At 38.5% G+C, this 23,484-nt stretch overlaps 1 protein-coding gene across 1 annotated transcript in view; it reads right to left on the bottom strand.

Moving 5' to 3' along the window:
- nudcd1 (NudC domain containing 1) overlaps positions 1-23,484 on the bottom strand; it is a 119,945-nt gene that overhangs the window by 95,700 nt on the left and 761 nt on the right. The window contains exons 2-5 of the mRNA XM_013132725.2: positions 23,197-23,351; positions 20,675-20,860; positions 20,323-20,515; positions 6,200-6,388 (exon numbers count right to left, since the gene is read on the bottom strand). Coding sequence (XP_012988179.1) covers positions 6,200-6,388; positions 20,323-20,515; positions 20,675-20,860; positions 23,197-23,351 — 723 coding nt within the window. The remainder of the gene's footprint in view (positions 1-6,199; positions 6,389-20,322; positions 20,516-20,674; positions 20,861-23,196; positions 23,352-23,484) is intronic.

Below are 23,484 nucleotides of genomic sequence, written 5' to 3' on the forward strand. Positions count from 1 at the left end.
TGCAAGACATGGGTTTCAGCTGTTGCATTCCTTGTCTCAAGCCACTCTTGAACAAGACACAGCGTCAGAAGCGTCTCGCCTGGGCTAAAGACAAAAAGGACTGGACTGCTGCTGAGTGGTCCAAAGTTATGTTCTCTGATTAAAGTACATTTTGCATTTCCTTTGGAAATCAAGGTCCCAGAGTCTGGAGGAAGAGAGGAGAGGCACAGAATCCACGTTGCTTGAAGTCCAGTGTAAAGTTTCTACAGTCAGTGATGGATTGGGGTACCATGTCATCTGCTGGTGTTGGTCCACTGTGTTTTCTGAGTTCCAAGGTCAACGCAGCCGTCTACAAGGAAGTTTTAGAACACTTCATGCTTCCTGCTGCTGACCAACTTTATGGAGATGCAGATTTCATTTTCCAACAGGACTTGGCACCTGCACACAGTGCCAAAGCTACCAGTACCTGGTTTAAGGACCATGGTATCCCTGTTCTTAATTGGCCAGCAAACTCGCCTGACCTTAACCCTATTGAAAATCTATGGGTTATTGTGAAGAGGAAGATGCACCACGCCAGACCCAACAGTGCAGAAGAGCTGAAGGCCACTATCAGAGCAACATGGGCTCTCATAACACCTGAGCAGTGCCATAGACAGATCGACTCCATGCCACGCCGCATTGCTGCAGTAATTCAGGCAAAAGGAGCCCCAACTAAGTATTGAGTGCTGTACATGCTCATACTTTTCATGTTCATACTTTTCAGTTGGCCAACATTTCAAAAAAAATTTATGTTGTATTGGTCTTAAGTAATATTCTAATTTTCTGAGATACTGAATATGGGATTTTCATTAGTTTTCAGTTATAATCATCACAATTAAAATAAATAAACATTTGAAATATATCAGTATGTGTGCAATGAATGAATATAATATACAAGTTTCACTTTTTGAATGGAATTACTGATATGAATCAACTTTTTGATGATATTCAAATCTTATGACCAGCGCCTGTATATATATCCATCAGCCACAACATTATGACCACATGCCTAATATTGTGTAGGTCCCCTTTTGCGACCAAAACAGCCCTGACCCATCGAGGCATGGACTCCACTAGACCTCTGAAGGTGTGCTGTGGTATCTGACACCAAGATTTTAGCAGCAGATCACCTTTGTCCTGTAAGTTGCGAGGCGGGGCCTCCATGGATCAGACCTGTTTGTCCTGCACATCCCACAGATGCTCGATTGGATTGAAATCTGGGGAATTTGGAGGCAAAGTCAACACCTTGAACTCATTGTTGTGTTCCTCAAACCATTCCTAATTTTTTTTTTTACATCACACTGCCATCCACGTGATGTAAAAGAAAACGTGATTATCAGACCAGGTCACCTTCTTCCACTGCTCTTTAGTCCAGTTCTGATGCTCACGTGCCCATTGTAGGCACTTTCGGCAGTGGACAAGGGTCAGCATGGGCACCCTGACTGGTCTGCATCTACGCAGCCCCATACACAACAAATTGCCATGTACTGTGTTTTCTGACACCTTTCTATCAGTACTAGCATTAACGTCTTCAGCATTTGAGGTACAGTAGCCCGTCAGTTGGATCAGACCACACGGGCCAGCCTTCGCTCCCCACATGCATCAATGAGTCTTGGTTGCCCATGACCTTGTCGCCGGTTCACTGCTTTTTATGCTGTAACTAGCCAAAGGTTATTTTGCTTGTTACATTATTTGCTAAGATGACAATAGTTTTAGACCAAAACAATTCAAGAACCAAGTCAAGTCCTTTCATTTCAAAACAATTACATCAAACCTGCCCTCCAATAGTTCAGTCCTGTACCTTCATACTGTCAGCAAACCATATAGCCAGCTCAGCAGAAAAATAATATACTGCAGAAATATGATAGAGATTAATAACTATAAACAATATCAATAAATCAACAAAATCAGTTTTGACAAAACATTTACTTGAATAACACATTATTAATTTCAAATGCCAATTAGAAAATAACAAATAGCACTGTCATTGCTATTCACCCTGACCATACTCTGAGGATCATTGACTTACTTAGTCCTATTCATATGCTTCCCACTCCATTTGAACAGACAATAATTGTTAGACAGCTGCCAAATGGTATCATCTCATCAAGGGACAGTCACATTGGATTAAGTCATAAATAACCACCAATTTTCTTTTTTAATCATTACTGAAATTGGTCATATTACCCCACCACAAACTGAACATTTGGAGACGTTCCATCTGAAGCAGAGAAAACTTCGTTATCTCCTTTTGTTGTTGATCTAGACAACTCACACACTGTCTGGGTTTTAACATTGTAATGGCATGAGATGAGCAGGCATTCCCTCATGATCTTTCTCTCATTATCTAGCTCCCTCTGTGTTCCTTTTTCCCCTCCATCTCATCTTTCTTTTTTCTAATGCCCTCCCTCCCCCCTCTGATGATATTATATGTGTAGTATAATATCATCAGGTCACCTCCGTCTCCAAGAAGTAAAACCAGCCTGCTAAAATAGGCTAATGTATTTCCTCTGACAACGGTAACTTATCTCCATACAGCACTTTCAAGCTACATGCATGCTCTTGACAACGAACACAGTCTTCCTTTCACTCTGTGTAATGTAACAAGAAACACAAAGTAAAGATAAAATGGATGGTTCAAAGCTACCATTAGTTCACTTCTGAATGTCAGGGAAACACTTTTTGCTGCTTTATTAGCTACACACAAAAATATATTTTGTGGTTTTCTTCCACGTATTACTTTTCGCAGCTTGTTAGAATGAATAGAAATGTGGTTTTATATGCATTTGAAGGAGAAAATGTGTTAGAATGCCAAGTGCTAACAGAGCAAGGTCCTTGAAGAAAACCTGACCCAGAGAGGACAAGTTCTCTAGATCAAGAAAACTTGATCTAGAGAACACAAGACCTCAGACTGGGGTATAGATATATTTTTCGTTTCAAATCCAATATCTAGGAGTAAAAAGCTAAAAAAACAAAACTTGTATCATTGACCAAATATTTATGGACTGCAATGTAGCTACTTGTAGTTATCAAATAGTTTCCTGCAGCTTTATAGTGGCAAATTGACGTTTTCCAGCAGCAAAGGAGGTAACACATTGACATTTTCTTTACTTTAAACGGCCTAACTGCTTTTCATAAAAAAGACTAAAATAAATAGCACATATACCACCCGATTCACAAAAATGTATCACTAGGCATTCAGTTAATGTTAGACTGAATGTAGCATGGGCTATGGTAAGTCACACAAAAAAATTTATAAAGTTATTGGCTTGATTCGATGGTAAGTGAACCATTAATGTGGATTTGGAGGTATATTTTGGATAGTTGTCCAAACAGTTTTGACTTCCTGGGAGGGGCAGAGGTGTTGGCCTAAAATGTCCTGGTACTTTATTGAGTCCATGTTTGTTCCCAGCGCCTTTGTAAGTAAAACTGCTCCACAACATCAGAGATCCACTAACATACTTCACAAGTGAAGATTAGGTTATTTATTGCATGACCATGGCTCTAGGTGCTTACAATTGTGGTTTCAGAATCAGAAAGGGTTTTATTGCCAAGTAAGTTTCACAACAAACAAGGAATTTGTTCTGGCGATTGCTGCAACAATCAATACAATACAAACAGAATAAAAACAAAAAGTAACAGTGGACTGAGCATAAAAATAGTGTATAGACCTGATAGACCTCAGCCTTCTGCCAGATGGGGGAGCGCTGAATAGTCAATTTCTGTGGTGAGTGGAAACAACCCCAATCTTTGCGGCTTGCCTCTGCGTCCTGGAGGTGTTGGTCATGTTGAGACGGCAGATTGCAGCCAATCACCATCTCGGCAGAGTGGATAAGGCATTGCAGCCTGCCCTTGTCTTTGGTCATGTTTACCTCCTGTTGGCCCTGTTAGTGACAGCAGAGACTTTCTTCTGGCAACAATTCCAAAAATAAGTCTCACTGTAGTTTTGGAGACTTGGTGACCCCAAGATTGTACCAACTTTTGCATCGCTATGCCACTTCTCGCTGGGTGTGGGTGAAAATAGACATGCAGACAGGTTCATCAAATCTCCAGTAATTTTATGTTTCTTAACTATAGTGGAGATTTTCAGGCATGTTACTATCTTTTTCACCTTACATTTACACCCCAGTGAAACAGGATGTCGTGTATGACCACTGAAGAGCTCCCAAAGACTTACATTCATTTTAAAAAGTAATCCAAACATATATCAACCGTTTTTTAAGGTGTACCAATAACTACGGCACGTGTTTAAATAAAATTGTTATATGTATATGACATTTTTTTCTTTTAATTTCTTTTACTCAATTAAAAGTTAGATTCATGATGTTTTTAAATGTAAAGGCTTGGTTTGCTCTCAGATGCGAAAGCAATTATCACCTCGTCATGAATAGTAATAGTTGCGTTCACACGGACTATATCTCAGCAGGGAACACAGACAATCAGTTTCATTGACTTCTCCTCAGTTTCATTGACTTCTAATAAAGATATCGCCTCCCATTTTCTGATTGGCTCTGAACTGGCATCTAGCTATTGAACAAAACAATATGCTGAGCATTTTGATGCACTAGCCATGGGTGTTCATCAAAATTCAGCATGGGGTGCGCTAGCAATCGGAAGGTAAGACCAGTGCCAAGTGGGTATAGTTGTAGTGTGCCATGACCTTAAGATCAAGCTGAATAACAATAATACAAATGTTCCACTGCTTTTTTTGTTCATATTTACCTTGGGTACCAATAATTATGAAGGGCATATGTAGTCAAGTGGGGGGCACAAAGAAAAGCCTCCATCTCAAAATGCTATTTTCTGTTTATGCAGTTCAATTTCCATGACAAAACACTTACTGGTGTCCGTGGCCAATAGCTCCATTTTCTAATCTGACCAATATGTCTTTCTTACAAATATGTTAGGCGATTATATATAGTAGCATAGCATAGCATCATCTTCCGCTTATCCGGGGCCGGGTCGCGGGGGCAGCAGTCTAAGCAGGGAAGCCCAGACTTCCCTCTCCCCAGACACTTCCTCCAGCTCTTCCGGGGGGACACCGAGGCGTTCCCAGGCCAGCCGGGAGACATAGTCCCTCCAGCGTGTCCTAGGTCTTCCCCGGGGTCTCTTCCCGGTGGGACGGGACCGGAACACCTTCCCAGGAAGGCGTTCCGGAGGCATCCGAAACAGATGCCCAAGCCACCTCAGCTGACCCCTCTCGATGTGGAGGAGCAGCGGCTCTACTCTGAGCTCCTCCCGGGTGACCGAGCTTCTCACCCTATCTCTAAGGGATCGCCCAGCCACCCTGCGGAGAAAGCTCATTTCGGCCGCCTGTATCCGGGATCTTGTCCTTTCGGTCATGACCCAAAGCTCATGACCATAGGTGAGAGTAGGAACGTAGATTGACCGGTAAATCGAGAGCTTCGCCTTGCGGCTCAGCTCTTTCTTCACCACGACAGACCGATACATCGACCGCATTACTGCAGAAGCTGCATCGATCCGTCTGTCAATCTCCCGTTCCATCCTTCCCTCACTCGTGAACAGGACCCCTAGATACTTAAACTCCTCCACTTGAGGCAGGCACTCTCCACCAACCTGAAGTGGGCAAGCCACCCTTTTCCGACTGAGAACCATGGCCTCGGATTTGGAGGTACTGATTTTCATCCCCACCGCTTCACACTCGGCTGCAAACCGTCCAAGTGCATGCTGAAGGTCCTGGCTTGAAGGGGCCAGCACGACAACATCATCCGCAAAGAGCGGATGATTATATATAGTTTAATATGATATTGATTTCCCTTGTATTGTTTATTTAATTTTTTTGCCTTGCGGACGTCATTGAATTTACCAGGTTAAATAACTTAAAATGATCAAGAGATAAAAATGTCAGCCTAGGTGCTAGGACAGATTTAAACAACTTTGGTCCTGGAGTACCAAAGGGATTTCAATGATCAAAAACAAAACTAAACATTTTTAATTTAACTACCGTGGTTGGTTTGTTGGGACAAAATCCTCCAGTGACTGATGCACTTGAGGAACAGGATTTTCTACCCCTGCCCTAAACCTTGTTCAAAATAAGTTTACTAGATCAATGATTTTTAACTCCAGATCTTGGGACACAAAGTTCTGCAGTTTTTCATTGTGTCTTCACATGTTGCATTTTCTATGCAGCTTTAATCCATAACCAGTAGTATTGACATACCAGCAGCTGATTCTACCTCCATGGCCTCTGCTGCAGACTGCTCCACAAGTGTCTCATCTACGTGTGTGAAGACAAAGGGTTTGTCTGAGGCTACCATTAGCCCTTTTCCTTGGGGCTCCACCGCTGCGTAGTGGGGCACTGATTTTCCTCTTAGCTCCCTCCTCTTCCTCACTTCGTACTTCTCCTGACCTGCAAAATGGCAACACAGAATCCATGTATTAAGAGATTGAGTGCAACAGATTCAATTGTCCTACCTGGCCATTTTTTTCATTTGGTCAGATGCTGCAACCCTTTAACAAGTCAAGGGAAACATTGAGGAGCTAGATATTTACCTGATCACCCTACCAAAAAGATGAATTTCTGATACTCATGATTCCTGTAATAGTTGTCTACCTTGGTATTGTACCCACTTTTTCACCAGCTGCTGCAAGGTAATGAGAAAGCCACTCAACACAGGGCTTCCTGTAGGTGTCATTTGGATTGGATTACTGAGCTCAAAAATGTCCTAGTACCTAGAACAACTGTGAAAATGTGTTGTCTTTATGCACAACAATCCAATACATTAGCAAATGCTTTATAGAATGCATCTTAATCTACAATATTGTTGGGTGGCTTGGAGCTCTAGTGAACACAAGTCAGAACCCATTGAACTTGGTAATAAGAATTAGTGGGAAGTTTATTTGAGAAAGCCAGGAAGTGACATCGACAAAAAGTGAGGAAAAAATTGCCTCAGACATTATGCACTATCCTAAGGAGCCCATTAAGGATCATGGCAGAAAAGAAAAAAAGTGATAAAATATGGTAGAGAAAAATAAAATCTGCCAAATCCGTTCCCTCAAATATTTTTTTTTCCATTCCCTCAATGTGTTTATCCATTCCCTCAAATGTATCCGTCCCCTCAAATGTATCTGTTTCCTTGAAATGTATTTCTCCATTGTCTCAATATTCCAACAAGCTACTCAAATCCCCTCTGTGCAACCAACGTAGCTTTACATAGCGCTTATTTTCTCCAGTAGCAGGGGGCAATAGAAGGATGTAGAAAGATGGCAGCACCATCACTACCTGCAAAAGTTGATGATACATCAACCAAAGTGACACGCCCAGCTCAAATGATTTCAAAACAATATCTAGTATCAACAAGCGCTGTGTGAAGCGGAAAGCTGATCTCACGTGAACAATCACAGGGATTGCGGTTATGTTTTCCTGGAAGCTCTTGCCTGTTGGACAACCAAAGTTCGATCCCAAATCATCCTCTGTTGGACAACCAAGTTAATCACAAATGTTCTGTTTCTAAATGCGATTATTCTGAATCATTCCAAAACAGATTAAGTAATTATTCACCTCTGAATAGTCATAAAACATTCTGCACATTATTGCAAAGAGATTTCAAACTGCAATGTGCCTAAAGATTGCAATGTGCCTTTTTTGAGGAGGTAGGTTTATCAGCTGTTATGTTTAAGCAGCCGTTTTTATTTTTGTTCACTGCAATGGATCTATCTAGAATTTAAGTCAGTACATATTGGGGTTGAATAAGCTAGGTTTGCAATTTGCAATACAAAATAATTTAAGAGATTCTTTATTAAAGAGCTAAATGCAAATATTGTTTCTCATTATGGTACATGATTACTTGAGATGATAGGATTGGTTACATTTGCTGTATAATGTTTAATCATTGATGATGTTACATGCTGGCGACTGACCCTGACAATGCAATACGATAATTATATGTAATTACACGATAACCCACTAAATGTTTGCCATCTTGGCATAAGTGACCAACATGTGAATATAGAATCAAAGGACTCATTTTAAAGTAAAAAAGTAACAATAGTAGTTAATATAGAACACAGTCTCATTTTTGGATGATTGATTCACAGTAGGCGGGACTTCCAGTTTCTGGGCGGGACTGCCTGTGTGATATATGCAGGGGTGGGACTTCCGGTGTGATGTATGTTCCAGGGTGGGAGTTCCAGTGTGACATATGTTAGGGGTTGTAACTTCCTGTATGAAGTATGCATGTCCGGGGGATGAAATATGGTATGGGGGTGTGTGGTATGAAAATGATGGTGGCTTTGATGTTTAACAATGGGGCGCCAGGGATCGGGGATGTTAAATTCCCATGGCATAAGATGTTACGATATGTAGTGTGATGTTTGCTGTTCAGATTAAACACACCAGGGTTCTGGAATGTTTAATCTCACAGGCAATCAATGTTACAACAAGTGTGTACAACATATGATCTATAACCATTGGAGGTACCTTTTTAGTTTTACAGTGCTTGTGTAACATGGGTTAGTGCCATTTTAAAAAGTACATTAGTTCTTGTGTAAGATACAAAGAGGGGTTTGGGAGTGTTTCTGCCCATGTATTATTTTAACATGGGTCTTTGGGGGCATCAGTGTTTTTTTTCCGGTTTTCACTACTCTTACATATGGGCTTATAAACAATATGTAATGTTTACGGATCATTGTGTATTTGGCATCAAATTATTCTAAAGAACCTCAACTAATATAAGCATGAATGTACTTATAAGGTAGTATTTGATTGAAAATGCACAAGAAATTAATACATTTCATAAGCAAAATCTGATTATTTCTATATATCATTGAATTCTGACCACAACACAACCATACGGATCATCTTTGCCCACACAAATGTTATCTGCAAACCTGTTTCTTAAACAAATATGCATTGTTTCATAATAAATGTGAACAGAACGATTAAACAATTCACCCCTTTCTGCAAGCAGTCCAATACGTTTTTGACACCCATTCTTCTAACTAATGAGATCAGGGTTTCAACCGGACTGGAAGTATCAAATGTAAACAAATACCTGAATTAAATAGTTTAGCTTCATCCAACTGTTTCACAATTTTATTTAATGGTAACAATATAGTTCATTTTTAAATCCGCAGCTTTTAAATCCGCAGCTGACGCAGCTGACACAATTTGCCATTTCGAGTTTGGTGTAGGCCGTTTACATAGTAAGTACAAGTTATGTTATTTGAAATCATTGTTTTGAACTTTGTTGCAATTATAACAACACATTTTAACTTTTTAAGAATGTATAAAACAGTTTTATATCTGTGGTATAGGGATGAGTGGAATTTAAAACACCTTTTTGGACCTTCAGACCTTGGCAAGCAGTCTTAACATTTAGTAATCGGTGTCAGCTGGACTGCACAGTTGTGATTTTACACAACGCCGTGAACCGATACTTCCTGTGTAAGTGCAAACATTTTCAGTGGTGTTCTAAAATGTAATTGACATTATGACAATCTCCATAAACCTGAATCTTTGTTCTCTATATATCAACCAACAGAGTGTGGAGCGACTTTTGTTATAGATATCATAAAGGTCTGAAGTTCCACAAAGGTGCAGGTCATTGGGTTAGCAGGTGTGACCAGAACAAATACTGTGTCGATTGTGGTCATTAATACACTGTTAGTATGATCAACTATAAACCCAACTATAAAGTGCAAGGCTAACATGTCCCAATTGTAACGTGTATCTGACAGTTTTATGAAACATTGAGGATTCATTTCAACAATCTAAACACAAGTACTCCAGTGAGCGCAACATATTTTATGATTTTAAGACAATTGCCAATCCTGTGAATGGCATACAGACTGCAAATTTTGTGTGCACAATAAGTTTGATAATGAGACATGGTATTCAGCCGGAGATGGTTGTGTTGCTGCTTTTTTCCAAAAGTTTAGGCAAACGAAATATACTGACTAAACCTTTTTAGCACACACCTCTAAAGGTTTTGATGGTTACATCTTGATGGAACACCTTGTTAACAACGTTAAGGAGAATGAGAACTATGTTGGACCCCATCCAGAACCATGTTACTAAGGTGTGAATACCATGATGGCTAAAGAAAAATTTGTTTTTGCAATGGTATGAAACGGTTTCCACAGACACCTTTGTCATGAGGGATGAAATAAAGGCTTACTGCGTGAATTATGTGGTCATCTTGAGAGAGGGGTGTATGCGTTACAGACTCAAACTTCTGGAATGTGTTGTTGACCCTTCCCGATCAATTATGATTGCTTCGGCTTGCCTGAAAGTATTTTGCAACATATTGCTCAAAAAGGACACAACTGCATTAGTTCCCTCAGACAACAACAATGGTTCTCAGAAGACATTCTTAAACAGCTCAATCCAATGTCTTGAATATCTGGCCTCTGATGAGATTATATCAGTACAGCATAAAAGCTATAAAAGCTAAATGTTTGGACTGCCCCATCATTTTCATTATGTAATTGTTTTATACAGTCTTAAAAAGTTCTAATGTGTTGAGGCGTTACGCCTCTTAACTTTGTCATTGGTTACACATCGCCATTCACCACTTCTGAAACTATTTAGTTCAGGTATTTGTTTACATTTGATCGTGTCATTTCATTTTATCTATTAAGGACAAACTCATCCGTATACATACACTTGCAGAGTTTTATCTTAATATTGCCATTCATATTTATTTCTTAATCGACATAAGTCTATAATACAGCATACAAAAATCTGAATAAATTTCATGCTGCAATACCCGAAAAGTCTCGCATCCCAGCACACACACACACACACACCCACACCCACAAAATACAGCTTGTAGGTATCATGGCCTGATAAACAATTCTACCAATTTGTAGACAACATTCTTGGGTTCATCCCGTGGTACAATTTGATAAGATGCATTGTTTGTAACTTTTTGCCATATAATGCAACTCAGAGGTTAATGCTGACCAAAAATACCCATTCTGATTTCACATACAATCTTTGATCATGCATACACGTATATATGTACCAAAGTTGTCAGTTTTATTTTAAACAACTCTTAACCCAACCATAACGCAATCAACCAAGCCATAATGTCTGCTAGACCCAGGTTTAATTTTCCTTTAAAATACTAATGTCGCCCACACAATGTATTTATTAAGTAGTACTATGGTGGTTTACAAACCTAGTGTAAAACGATGGACGTTTATCAACCTGAATGTATTGCATTTTGTGCTAAGGATTATTTTCTATTGTTGTGGACCATTACAATGGGCAGATCTGATCCCTTGGGCGCCTGCGAGGACATGGACGCCTAAAATCCCCGTAAAAACAAAATATCTTCTAAAAGTTTTATGATAACCAGAATCAGTTTTCTTTGCTGTTTTCCGGAGAATTCAGCTGAAATGCTGACCAATGGATGGGCTGTTTCATGACCAAGGCATATCAAAAGGTTGCGGTGTGGGACATAATGAGTCTCGTTTTCTGTATGTGCTCAGTGATTAGAACGCAATAGAGGTGGAGGCAGTAAGCTAGCTTAGCATGCTAATGTAGCATGCTAACACATCACACAGACAAAGAAAGGATATGTGTTTTCAACAGTTTTATAAGTATTATTATTAGTATAAAATGGCAAAACGTAAAAACACTTACTCAATGCAGCTATAGTCTTTCGGTTTTCACATGCTGGATAGCTGAGTTACCGGAACACAAAGGACGTATGCTTACAACACGGAGCACAATAGGATTCCAAATATAGCTGGTAAGTAACATCAATAACCTATTTATCATGAAATAATGTAATACAAATGTCATCTTAATAGATAGTCTGCTTTGCGTATTTGGAATGGGAGAACTGTTACAGATCGTTATTTGTGGTGGGATATCAATGATAAACGATAATAATGGGTGTCATATTGGACTGCATGCACATAAGGTGAATTATTTCATTGTTCACATTATTTGTGATACAACACGTGTAAGAAAAAGAGTTAACATTTGTGTTGGCAAAGATGATCCGTATGGTTGTGTTGTTGTCAGAATTCAATGATATATAAAAATAATCAGATTTTGCTTCTGAAATGTATTAATTTCTTGGGCACTTAAGTACATTTTCATGCATGCTTACATTAGGTCCTTTAGAATCATTTGATGCCAAATACATGATGATCCGTAAACATTACATATTGTTTATAAGCCCATATGTAAGAGTAGCGAAAACCAGAAAAAAAACACTGATGCCCCCAAAGACCAATGTTAAAAAAATAAATGGGCAGAAACTCAACAAAATCTTAAGTCCCGAACCCCCCTTTCTTACACAAGAAATAATGTACTTTTTAAAATGGCACAAACCCATTTTACACAAGCACTGTAAAATTAAAAAGGTACCCCCAATGGTTATAGATCATCTGTTGTACACACTTGCAAACTTCAGCATGGCTCTTTTTCATTTTTCATTGATTTTTTCGAGCTTTGCACGACTTCAGCCCGGACCCTAAGAGACTGTTTCGAATCGTCCTCGCCGTGCACTTCACCCCAGCTGCTGTTTGCCTTTCTTTTTGTAGGTCACTTGGTGTCGTCCTACAGTTGTTGAGTGACATTCAAATGAGTTGTCGGTCGTCTTGGTCAGTGGACAGTCGTTTTCGCCTGTTGCTTGACCTAGTTCATATGAACCGCTGTCAATGACATTTTCAGGACGGAAGCAACCTGACGCTCACTGTATCCCTCTGCCAGTAAAGCCGTAATTGAACATTGAATCAAAGCTTTTCTTTTCAACTCTTTTGTAATGCTGAATATTTTTTATTTATTTTGCAAATTACCTTTGAGGTACTACTTGCACAGTTTTTGCCAACCAGCTGGTCCTATTGCAAGAGGATAGTGCTGACCACAGCAGTGGTTTTTATACTTTTCCTCGTTAAATTAGATTTGGTTCTACTCAGTACCTCATTAAGTAAAATGAGGTGTGCACGTGTTGGAATTTAACAGACAGTGGAATGGATTGGCTGCCATACATGTAGAGGTGCTGATTTAAGAAAAATATAGGAGGGGGGTCTCTGAAATTTTTCAAAGCTGTATATGGAAAAATAACCTGTATAATCAAAATTAGCTGATTGTTAAAAAAGTTACAACTGTGCCATATTGCAACGCAGTTAAGACATTCTGCTAACTAAATTAGTGTAATTAACATGAAGTACCTCGATAACGATACATATTGTGTCGTAATTGGGTCCACTTTTGCAATACTGCTTTTTTTAATATCACCCTGCCCTAATCTGATCCTATCCTTCAGGACTACCTCCAGAGAAGTACAGCTTTTAACCTAAGTTGCAAAGCCCTCCCTCACTTGGATACTTACACTTGTCTGAACATTTGTAGTGATCTGGGCACAGAGATTGTGAAGGAATCCGTTCTTTGGGAATTAGTGGCTTAGGGGGATGTTCAAAAGGGCCCAGAAGTCCCCTAATGTCACGAAGCTGGCAAGTTGTTACCTTGCTGTACCACAAACCCAGAGCACTGCCATCTCAAAAATATTCTAGTTTGATATTTTTCTTAATAAAGACCTTGACTTTTGATGAGTAATATTGTTTTTCATTAAAAAAAAGAGAAAGTGTTGGTAATGTAAATTGTGCAATTATCAGACATTATATGTTTCATATGTTCCATTGCATCTTTTGACAAATGAACTAAAAACTAAACTTCAATGACTTGACAATTCTTTTCACAGTACCAAGAAAACTGAACCGTGACCCTGAAAACGCATTACGTGCCCTACTTTGAGTTAGGCGTGCAGTTGCAGGGCACAGAAGAATATTATTTTAGGTCTATTATTAAACAATATCGTTGCTATTCGGCGGAAACCTCGTAACTCCATATTTTTACATTTACATTTCTTTTCATAAATCAACGCTATTGGTCACCCTTCTGTCTATTGGTCTGTCTGTTGGTTTTACAAATATTTAACCAATATAAAGTGTTTAAAAAAAACGTATACCTAAACCTCATAACTCCATTGGATCCTAAACTGTCGACAAAACCTTCTAACTCCTCCATTTTGAATGAAGACGTTCTGCACACTGCAGACACTAAACAGTAACAATGCGATTTTGTCTTTTATTTTATAATGTTTTATGACTACTTGTTTTTATATCTATGTATTATTAATTAATTCATTTTTATTTATATGCGTGAGGTTTTGAAATGGGTGTTTTTGTTATAATTTTTTAATATGTTAATTTGGGGATTTGTTTATTCATTTGGTGTCGTTTTGTTTTTGTTTGTTCGAAGATCTTTAGGGGTTGATTATTTTTCCATAGATTCTGACATTCTAGGTTTTGTATGCTTGTTTTGGTTTAATTTGTGTTATTCGATCCACCTGTTCCTCGTTTAGCGCACCTATTTATTCAGTGGCCATTCTCAGTTCTCTGAGGTATTGTTTGCCGTTTTCCAACAAAAACACATAGTACCTAGATTTCCCAATATAATATACATAAGCCTCCTTGTTCTCCACTTTGCCTAACCTTTGTTGTTTTGTACTTCAGCCATTTTCCTGGATTTCCTGTTACCGACTGTGTTTCTGGATTTTGACTACTGTCTTGCCCTTACTGGAACCTTGTATTCATTTTCTAAATAAATTCTCCAACACTTCACATTTGGAACAGCAACCTTCTCCCTGATTCATCATAACAGTATTGCAATGGATGTAATCAAAAAAGTGTACCGTACAATATACATGTGAGTAGGCTATTGTGTTTGAAAATATTTAGCAAGGCTAAATAAAGATCCGTTTGTTTGAATAAGTAGGCATACAGCATTTTCTCTACTCAAGAAACACTAAGCCTAAAAGGTAAATGTTTTTTGTAGCATTCTGAGACATGGCAGCGAAGAAGAGTGCAGGCGAACCATGGTAGGTTGGAGCAGTTTTGGCCACTTATTAGACTGAATTTGGCCTTATTCAGAAAGTCGCTTGGAAATACTGTCGCATGTTTAAGTTTTTTGGGGTTGTTTACAAAAAGCACATGCTTATTTGGGCTTGTGTATTGTTTTGACCATGAGTACACAAAAAGAGAGCTTCTAATTAAATAAAAAATAGGCATCGTCTTCAATAGCATGTTCATAGCACTTAATATTTTGTAACAAGAGATTTTGGCCAAATGTATTCAACCAAAGGAAAATTGAGAGCACACATAGCTACAATAAGCTCTGTAACCTGTAAATAGATGATAGCGTGATGCGATGCACTTACTGCCTCAGATGTGGCAGTTCTAATCAATGATGGACAGAATGCGTATCTCCCCATTCGCTATGTGAAAACCTTGTAACTCCATTTGAGCTTGATTTTGGTCAAATATTAATAAAATGACATATTTACAATGATGACCCATTGGGCGTTTCTGCCGACAATGACGATATGGAATTACTAATCAAGCATTCTCAGTGAATTTATAATGACTACATAAAATTATTACTGAAATCTAATACTTACTGGTATTCTGCAGCACCCTTCTGTGTTTTCTCATCCTCATAAATATCAGACCAGTTGAAAAGTGAAATGGTTGAAGAGCTGTTATTTAATCAAACCCAGCACAGAGAAACTAACATGAGTGTAACAAATGGAACACATTACTCTGCCCACACCACCCCCATAGCCAAAACATAGCACCCTAAATTATTCACAAATCAAACAATGATAATTAGCCCAAACAGCGCCTTAACATAACTCCAGTAATAAGCATAACCCCAGGACATTGAGCCAACAAGACACTATTTATAGTATGGATTCCGAAGTTGTTTGCCATTTGGAATGCAACCAATGTCAAGTTCTCATTCTTCTTTACTCAAGGTAGCTAGGTTAATGGGCAAATGTCTAGAATGTAATTAATATTCTACTTGTCAACATTTGTTTTGAAGGACACAGACCTACAGCCGAGACATCATTGTTAGAGCGTATCAACATACATAAATGCCCATTTCGATATCCCAAAGCTTTATATCATAGAAACATGCATGAAAGTTGTAAAAACGGCAGCATTTGGCAAAACTATGTTTTTTCACCAATAGTAGTTATATTTACCAATTAAATCAGCTCAAAAGGCAATGTGATAAATTGTGATTAGTCAAAAGACTAATAGCCTAAAAACTAAATTCTTCAGACAAAGTTGCGTTTCCCTTCAGCCTCTGCAATCTCAACCACATGTAATTTCATTTTTACAGTTCCATCCTCCAAAACACTTGAGCAGCATAGTTCCTCCTTGCTGACAAATAGTTTGAAGGCTATTCTGTTACGTGAAATAAAGTCAACTGATTACAAGAAAGATCCTTTTTGGCACTTTGTTTTTCAATAAGTAGTTCTAATGCTGTGATTCTAACAGTTCAGAAGTGTTTTGATCTATCGCCTAAATAATTTCATAGAAAAATCACAATTTGTTTTACCCCACGTCCCTCAGCCTTATTATCAATTGTGAAAGTTTTTCTTAATATATGTTTATTTCTATTATGTATGTGTTTTTATTTTGTTGTAATACAGGGCTCAGTTGTAAAAGATCTCGGTCTCAATGGTTTTCTCTGTATAAATAAAGCATAATAATAACAACAACAACAACAACTAATATTGCAGAGAGCACAATTGTTTCTCCAAATGTAGTCTCACGAGGACCCACCTTCAATCTCGTCCTATTATATCTTCAAACGGGAGTGTGTAGTCCAGTCTCAATAACGACGATTTACCAAGGAAAAGGATATGTTTGTTTCTCAAAGACTGATATGGTTCACCACAAACGCAACATAAAACCCAATTGAAATCTGTCGCTGTATTTAGAAACTTTGCTGCCATCTTCACTAAGCTAGCAACTTTTGCTGAAGGTATTATTCTTGTGGGTGCATGAACTTCCGTGCATATTTTATGCGCCTTATTAGCTAAGGATAACCCTTATTCATTATAACAGCTCCCAATTATGTTGTGTGCATCATGTATTGTGCAGATCATGCAGAAAAACAATGATATTTTGGCAGCTCTTGTCATTTTCAGTAGGAAAGTGTTAACAATTTGCTTACAGTATAAACAAAATTATAATTTGAAAGATGTATGTATAATAATGTATATCCTATTCATATTTTCTACAATTTGCAGTTTAACAGGTTTTTTCTGCATGCATCTCTAGTAGCTACATGTCTTCTAGGATAAATATCACTGGTTTGTTTGAGCTCAACATTGTTTCAACAGCATAGTTTCCATGGTAATGGAATGAACATGTATTTGCATAGAGCGGCATGTGGAGACGTGATCAGAGGCTTTTTTTTGTAGACTACTAGCGTAGTGATTGGACTAGAACTTTTATAAAGGATCTGGAAAACTAGTTTATTCTTTATATCATTAACATTTCAGAATTTAATTTAGATTTTTATTGTAATTGACAATATTCTTCTATTTAAGCTAGCAGAACAATTCGGCTTCATTGACCATGCATTGCAGAGGATGTTTAGTGGCGTAATAAAACGTGAGATGAGATGTGCGCTCCACTTGTAAAATAAAACAAGCACTCAGGGAAACTTCAGCGACTGGAAGAACTTTTTCCAAGTCAATCGTGAGGATGATCCTGATTTACGGTTATCCCAATTATGGAATTTCATAATCGTGAGTATTTTCCATCGCAATTAGTACCAAAATCATCTATCATCCCTAACTGCATGATACATTTAACATAATATCATGCTCAGTAGCATGTATAAAAATGCTGAGCAGGCCCAGTTGAACTCTTGATTTCAGATCAAGATGGCAAGAGGAAAGGATCTAAGAGTCTTTAAAAGGGGGTTCAGTATTGTGGCACTGATGACAGAAGCTACAGTCACAAAGACTGCTCAACTGGCTAGTGTTTCAATAGGAACAGTGACTAAAGTGACCTTTATGTTGCACAATGTGAATGCTTCTTATAATAAATGAAATAATTATACCATCCCGTTTCCAAAAAAGTTGGGACACTGTGTAAAATGTAAAAAAAACAAAAAACAGAATGCAATGATTTGCACCCAATATTTAATAGAAAATAGTACAAAAAAACATATCAAATGTTGAAACAGACATTTTGTTTCATGCCCACTATATTTTTGCCCAATATATGTCCCGAATTTGATGCCAGCAACATGTTTCAAAACAGTTGGGACAGAGGCAACAAAAGATAGCGCAGACAGCGCAGTCAAATAGTGCAACAATTTAAGAATAACGTCTCTCAACATAAAGTTGCAAAGAGTTTGCAGATCACAATGTCTACAGTAAATAACATAATTAAAAGATTCAGAGAATCCAGAGAAATCTTTGTGAATCATGGACACGGTGTCCTCCGGACTAAAAAGGAGCAGGACCAATCAGCTTCTTTTACAGCACACAGTTCAAAAGCCAGCCAGCATCTGTGATGGTATGGGGGTGCATTAGGACATATGACATGGGTGATTTGCACATCTGTGAAGGCACCATTAATGCTGAACAATATATACAGGTTTTGGAGCAACATATGCTGCGATGCAGATTGTCTTTTTCAGGTAAAGCCTTGCTAATTTCAGCAAGACAATGCCAAACCACATTCTGCACATATCACAACAGCTTGGCTCCATATTAAAAGAGTCTGGATGCTAAACTAGCCTGCTTGCAGTCCAGACCTACCCGCTATTGAAAACATGTGGTGCATTATGAAACAAAAAACACGACAAAAGAGACACCATACTGTTGAGCAGCTGAAATGCTACATCAAGCAAGAATGGGAATACATTTCACTTCCAAAACGACAGCCACCTGAGTTCCCAAACGCTTACAGCGTATTGTTAAAAGAAGAGGTGAACACCGTGGTAAACATGCCCCAGTCCCGAATTTTTTAAAACATGTTGCTGGCATCAAATTCAAAACATTCATCGATTTGTCCAACTAGGGATGTAACGGTTTCATGGGGCACCTCAGACTGTTCTCATACCATAGCCATTTTGTCATTCAAGGTATTGCATTAATTTAAATTCATATTTTACTTCTGAATTGTTCTAATCCAAGCAAAAGGAAATAACATTCATATTGTAGATATAAGTTCAATTAAGAGATCAGTTATATTTACACAGCACCATATAAAATCTGTAAATTGAGGAAGACCTATGCTTTCATTAGAGAGTTACAGAGACACGCGAACTGCATGTCAGAGAGCGTAGCGCAATGTCGGACCTCTGTCTACCCCACCTAAGCAGCTGAACTCCAAAGTGTGTGAATATTTTGGATCTTTAAAAGACCCAAGATGCACCATCAATGTTGAGATAAACCTGAAGTTCAATCTCCGTGAGCATCATCCCACGGAATATGTGGACTGCAAATGAATTATCTTTATCATAATTAAGGTCTCAGGTTTTACGTGAACTGTTTTATTTCCATTGTAATTCAATAACAATCCCCTAGATGTCTCTGCAGCTACTTTGGTTATAGTAACTGATTCTCCATTAAGAAATTAACACATTGTATTAACTGAAGTTGTTTGTCAAACATTTTATATATTAATAATGTAATTACTAATACTATTAGCAATAGGCATACACCATAATAACGTGATATTTTTTGTGACAGTTATATGATGAAAATCTCATACCGTCATACCCTAACCCTATTTTCAACATTTGATAAGTTGTCTTTGGACTATTTTCAATTAAATATAGGGATAAATAATTAGCACATCATTGCATTCTGTATTTATTTTACAAAGGTTCCCAACTTTTTTGGAAATGGGGTTGTATATAATATATTTGTAAATCAATTTTCTGTAACACAGAGCACAGCTGTAAAAGATACTTAAGTCTTAGCCTCTCTCTTTGTAAGAAGCAACACTGGTACTTGTCCAGGCACTTGTCATCTCACGTCTGGACTACTGCAACTGACTCTTGGTGGGGCTCCTGGTGTGTGCAACCAAACTACAGCAACTCATTCAGAATGTAGCAGACAACTCACCTTTTCACAGAGTACTTGAAATAGTTTCACTGTCACCGCCTGTCTGTTGACCTTTGTTAACTTTTTATGTTTAATGCTTATCTGTATAGGCTTCTTTCCACCACTGACCTTTGCCAATAATTAATTAATTGAGTAGAATGCACTACTAAACTATGTGGTTGTTTCATCTAGCTCCTTTAAAATGTATGCACTCTGGATAAGAGCATCTGCTAAATGACTAAAATGTAATGGAGGTTAAGTCATTCCTTAGACATCAATCTTAAAGGTGCATGGCCTACTTCAAGCGGTCTCATGGCAGTACCCCTTTCCTACCCATACATTTTGGATAACATTTAACCATTACACTGCACAGTCGCTGTGAGGGTCCCACTCAACTCACCCTGTTTCGCTGTATCAGACACAGTGATCCACTCTAGAGATACATAGTAGCCGCTTCCCTTGGACTCAGAGTCCGGCAAAGGTTCTTTCTGGATGCGGAGGAGCAGGACCTCCATAGAGTGGACTCCAGCCTGGACGTGAGATATGCTGTGGAGGATGGTGAAGGGCTCCCCCATTTCCTCACTAAACAGGGCCTTAAATGCAATACATGTATGCATTTAACAATGTCCAGAAGGAGGTGTGTTCAAAGTTGTGGCAAACAGATGCAAACTAGGTACAACATGTATTATTAAGAATGTTCCAAAAAATAATGTCGTAATTGATAATAACAAACAGTATATGAATCTGTTTACCTCCCACTTCAGACTGGAATTCTCCCTCCTCATGCTGGTTCTAAAGAGGTAAAGTCGGCCTGCACCGTCAGAGAGGGCTGCCCAGGTGGCAGATGTGAGGCTAAGAGAGGCACAGACATGCTCTTCACACCTGCTGGTATCAAAGGGCATCCGAAAGACCTCTCTGGGCTTCCCCAGTGCCGTGTCCTGTCAACACAGAGTATTTTGTATGAGGATCATTATGAAAACAAAACAGAGATGTTTAAAAAATGTATTACATGGCATTATTGAATACTTTTTGGTTATGCGCAAAAAGTGCATCCTACAGCATGCATTACTTCTCTACAGCACACAGCGGTATTATGACTATGAAGTTATAGTATAATGAAATACTATTGAAAGCAAACAGGTGCCATAATAATGACAGCACAGTAGTGGGGTGCAAAACAGCATTTAAGAAAGCACAACCTGTTGACCACTATTGGGCTTTTTCTGCAGACAAACCATATTAGGTTCAACCCGCATTAACTAGAAATGAAAAACGACTTAAGCAGGACCACTATCACCAGCTCTGGACAATGACGAGTGGAAAAACATCAATTAGTCCAACAAATAACAATTCAGATTACTTGGGATGTAGTCATGTCTACATCCTGGAGTATGTTCTTTATCTATTCAATGGTTGTTTGCTATTGCTGAGCTCAGAAGTGTGTGCTTGCTTCTTCACAACAGATTTTGACAAACCTAATGTTTTGGCTATGTCTGTGATTGATTTATTCAAATTTTCAGTCTTAAGATAGCCTTCAACAGCATTAACTTAATATCACCAAAACATTCCAAATGCCACATCTAGAATCACCTCTCGACCTTTCGTTAGATGTCTTGTACATGAACTTAAAAGAAAATTACACATACCTTGACAAGAAACAGCAGCAAAAAGCTAATGACCCAAGCCTAGCAGCTCTGACATTCCAAGCACATTCAGGATAGCAAGACATCATATGCACACCCTACACATTAACAAGATACAGAGATTTAAAGGAAGATCCTTGAAAACTCCATTCCAAGTGGCAACTATTCTCTATATAGTGCAATACTCCCAAACCATATGGCTCAGGTACCTTTTCTTAAGAAGATTATGACTTGTTTATCAATAGTAGAGAAGAAAACTTGTAGGCTTTCTGTCTCCCCAGAGGTTTAGATGGACTGAACTTAACATCACTGAGAACCACCGCTGTTCTCAGAGGTTTATTAAAGAAGAAAGAGACAGAAGAGCATCAATTACACAAAGTATAAAGAAGCAGAGAGATTCAAAAGGACTGTGCAGCAACTGGCCATTTGTTGCCATGGTGCTCGATGGAAGCGAGTATTGTAAAAGGGTCATTATTAACTGTTCAGATACGTTTCTCCGGCAACCTCTTAACACCCTTTTCATAGTGTAAATCGGTTTGTGTATAATATGCACTTCCTGTCCTCCCTCAGCCCTTCAAATGTATACAAAGCCTTGCCAGGAGAGGTAATTAAAATGTGATCATTGTAATTATAACATGAACAACACATCTCCATAACGAATAACTTAGTTAGAATCTGCAGCAAGGGAAAAGGCAACACTCTCTGCCCCTAGTCTTTGATCATGAGTAGAAGCAAGAAGCATCGCTCCAAAGTGGAATAAAAAAAAAATATATGGTTAATGCTGACCTATCAACCGTGCAATGTTGTGTGAAAGAAAAACAGAGTTTGTGGTATACAGTGACTTTTGGTAATATTGCAGAAGAGGTGGTTTCACCATCAAGGATTCTAGCTTTAACTTGAGCCAAAAATTATATTCGGGAAAAATATGCATTTGATTACTATAATATGCCTCCACTCAAACAGGGAATGGTGCTGTTCTTTCAATGATTTTGTACCTCTTATACTCTCCGCAGAGCTAGATAAAGCCTAGAAAAAAACATTTAACAATATACACTAATTCAACTTCCATCTAAATCTGTCTTTGAACAGACACTAAAACATAGAATGGCTTGAAAACAAACCAAAACAGTTCTGTTCACCATTTAGTATAAATTGCGAAATTGGGCAGATACAACAATTATCCGTTATTGTATTAAAAGTGCATTAATTAAGTGGAGCCCTAAGAATGTTTTTAGCATAGGGACTTCTCTCTAATAATAACAACAGCTAAGATGACAAGCTCAATACCAAGTAGGATCAGGACTGTACAGTGTGACATATATGTCACACGTGCTAGGAATAAATCGGTCTGCGCAATAAATGAATTTACCACAGTGGCACCCATGCAACACAGTTATGCATGTGTGTGTGAGACAGAAATGCTTTTTATTTGAGGGCTTGTGTGTGAGGTGAATCGATGGCACGTCACTATTCTACTTGGTGGTTGTAGTCAAACGTACATTACATGCCTTACAGAGGTGTTGGGTGCCATCTGTTGGTGTAGGCCTTACAACAACAGATTGTTTTATTGTGGAGTAGCATACAATTTTTTTCAGAAGAAATATACTGATCAAGCATTTTAAGAAGCTTACCAGGGTGACAGTGAAATTCAGCACTCGTCCTTTGCAGTCCACAAAGTAAACACTGTCCTCATACCAGGGGTCTATATGGAGGTAGTTGTACATGCCAAAAGCACGTACATGGTCCAGGGTGTATTGACTGTCTTTTAGTTTCACCTCTGCCACAGCTAAAGAGAGACATGTAAATATGTTACTGTATATTTCTTGGATCAGGTGCCATTGATACCTGGTCTGTGTTTTATGTTAATTTAACGTTAGCAAATTAACTCAACTCCTAGTCTACTATACGAGCTAACATAG

Source organism: Esox lucius, chromosome 10, assembly GCF_011004845.1.
Source record: "Esox lucius isolate fEsoLuc1 chromosome 10, fEsoLuc1.pri, whole genome shotgun sequence".
NCBI classification, from domain to species: Eukaryota; Metazoa; Chordata; class Actinopteri; order Esociformes; family Esocidae; genus Esox; species Esox lucius.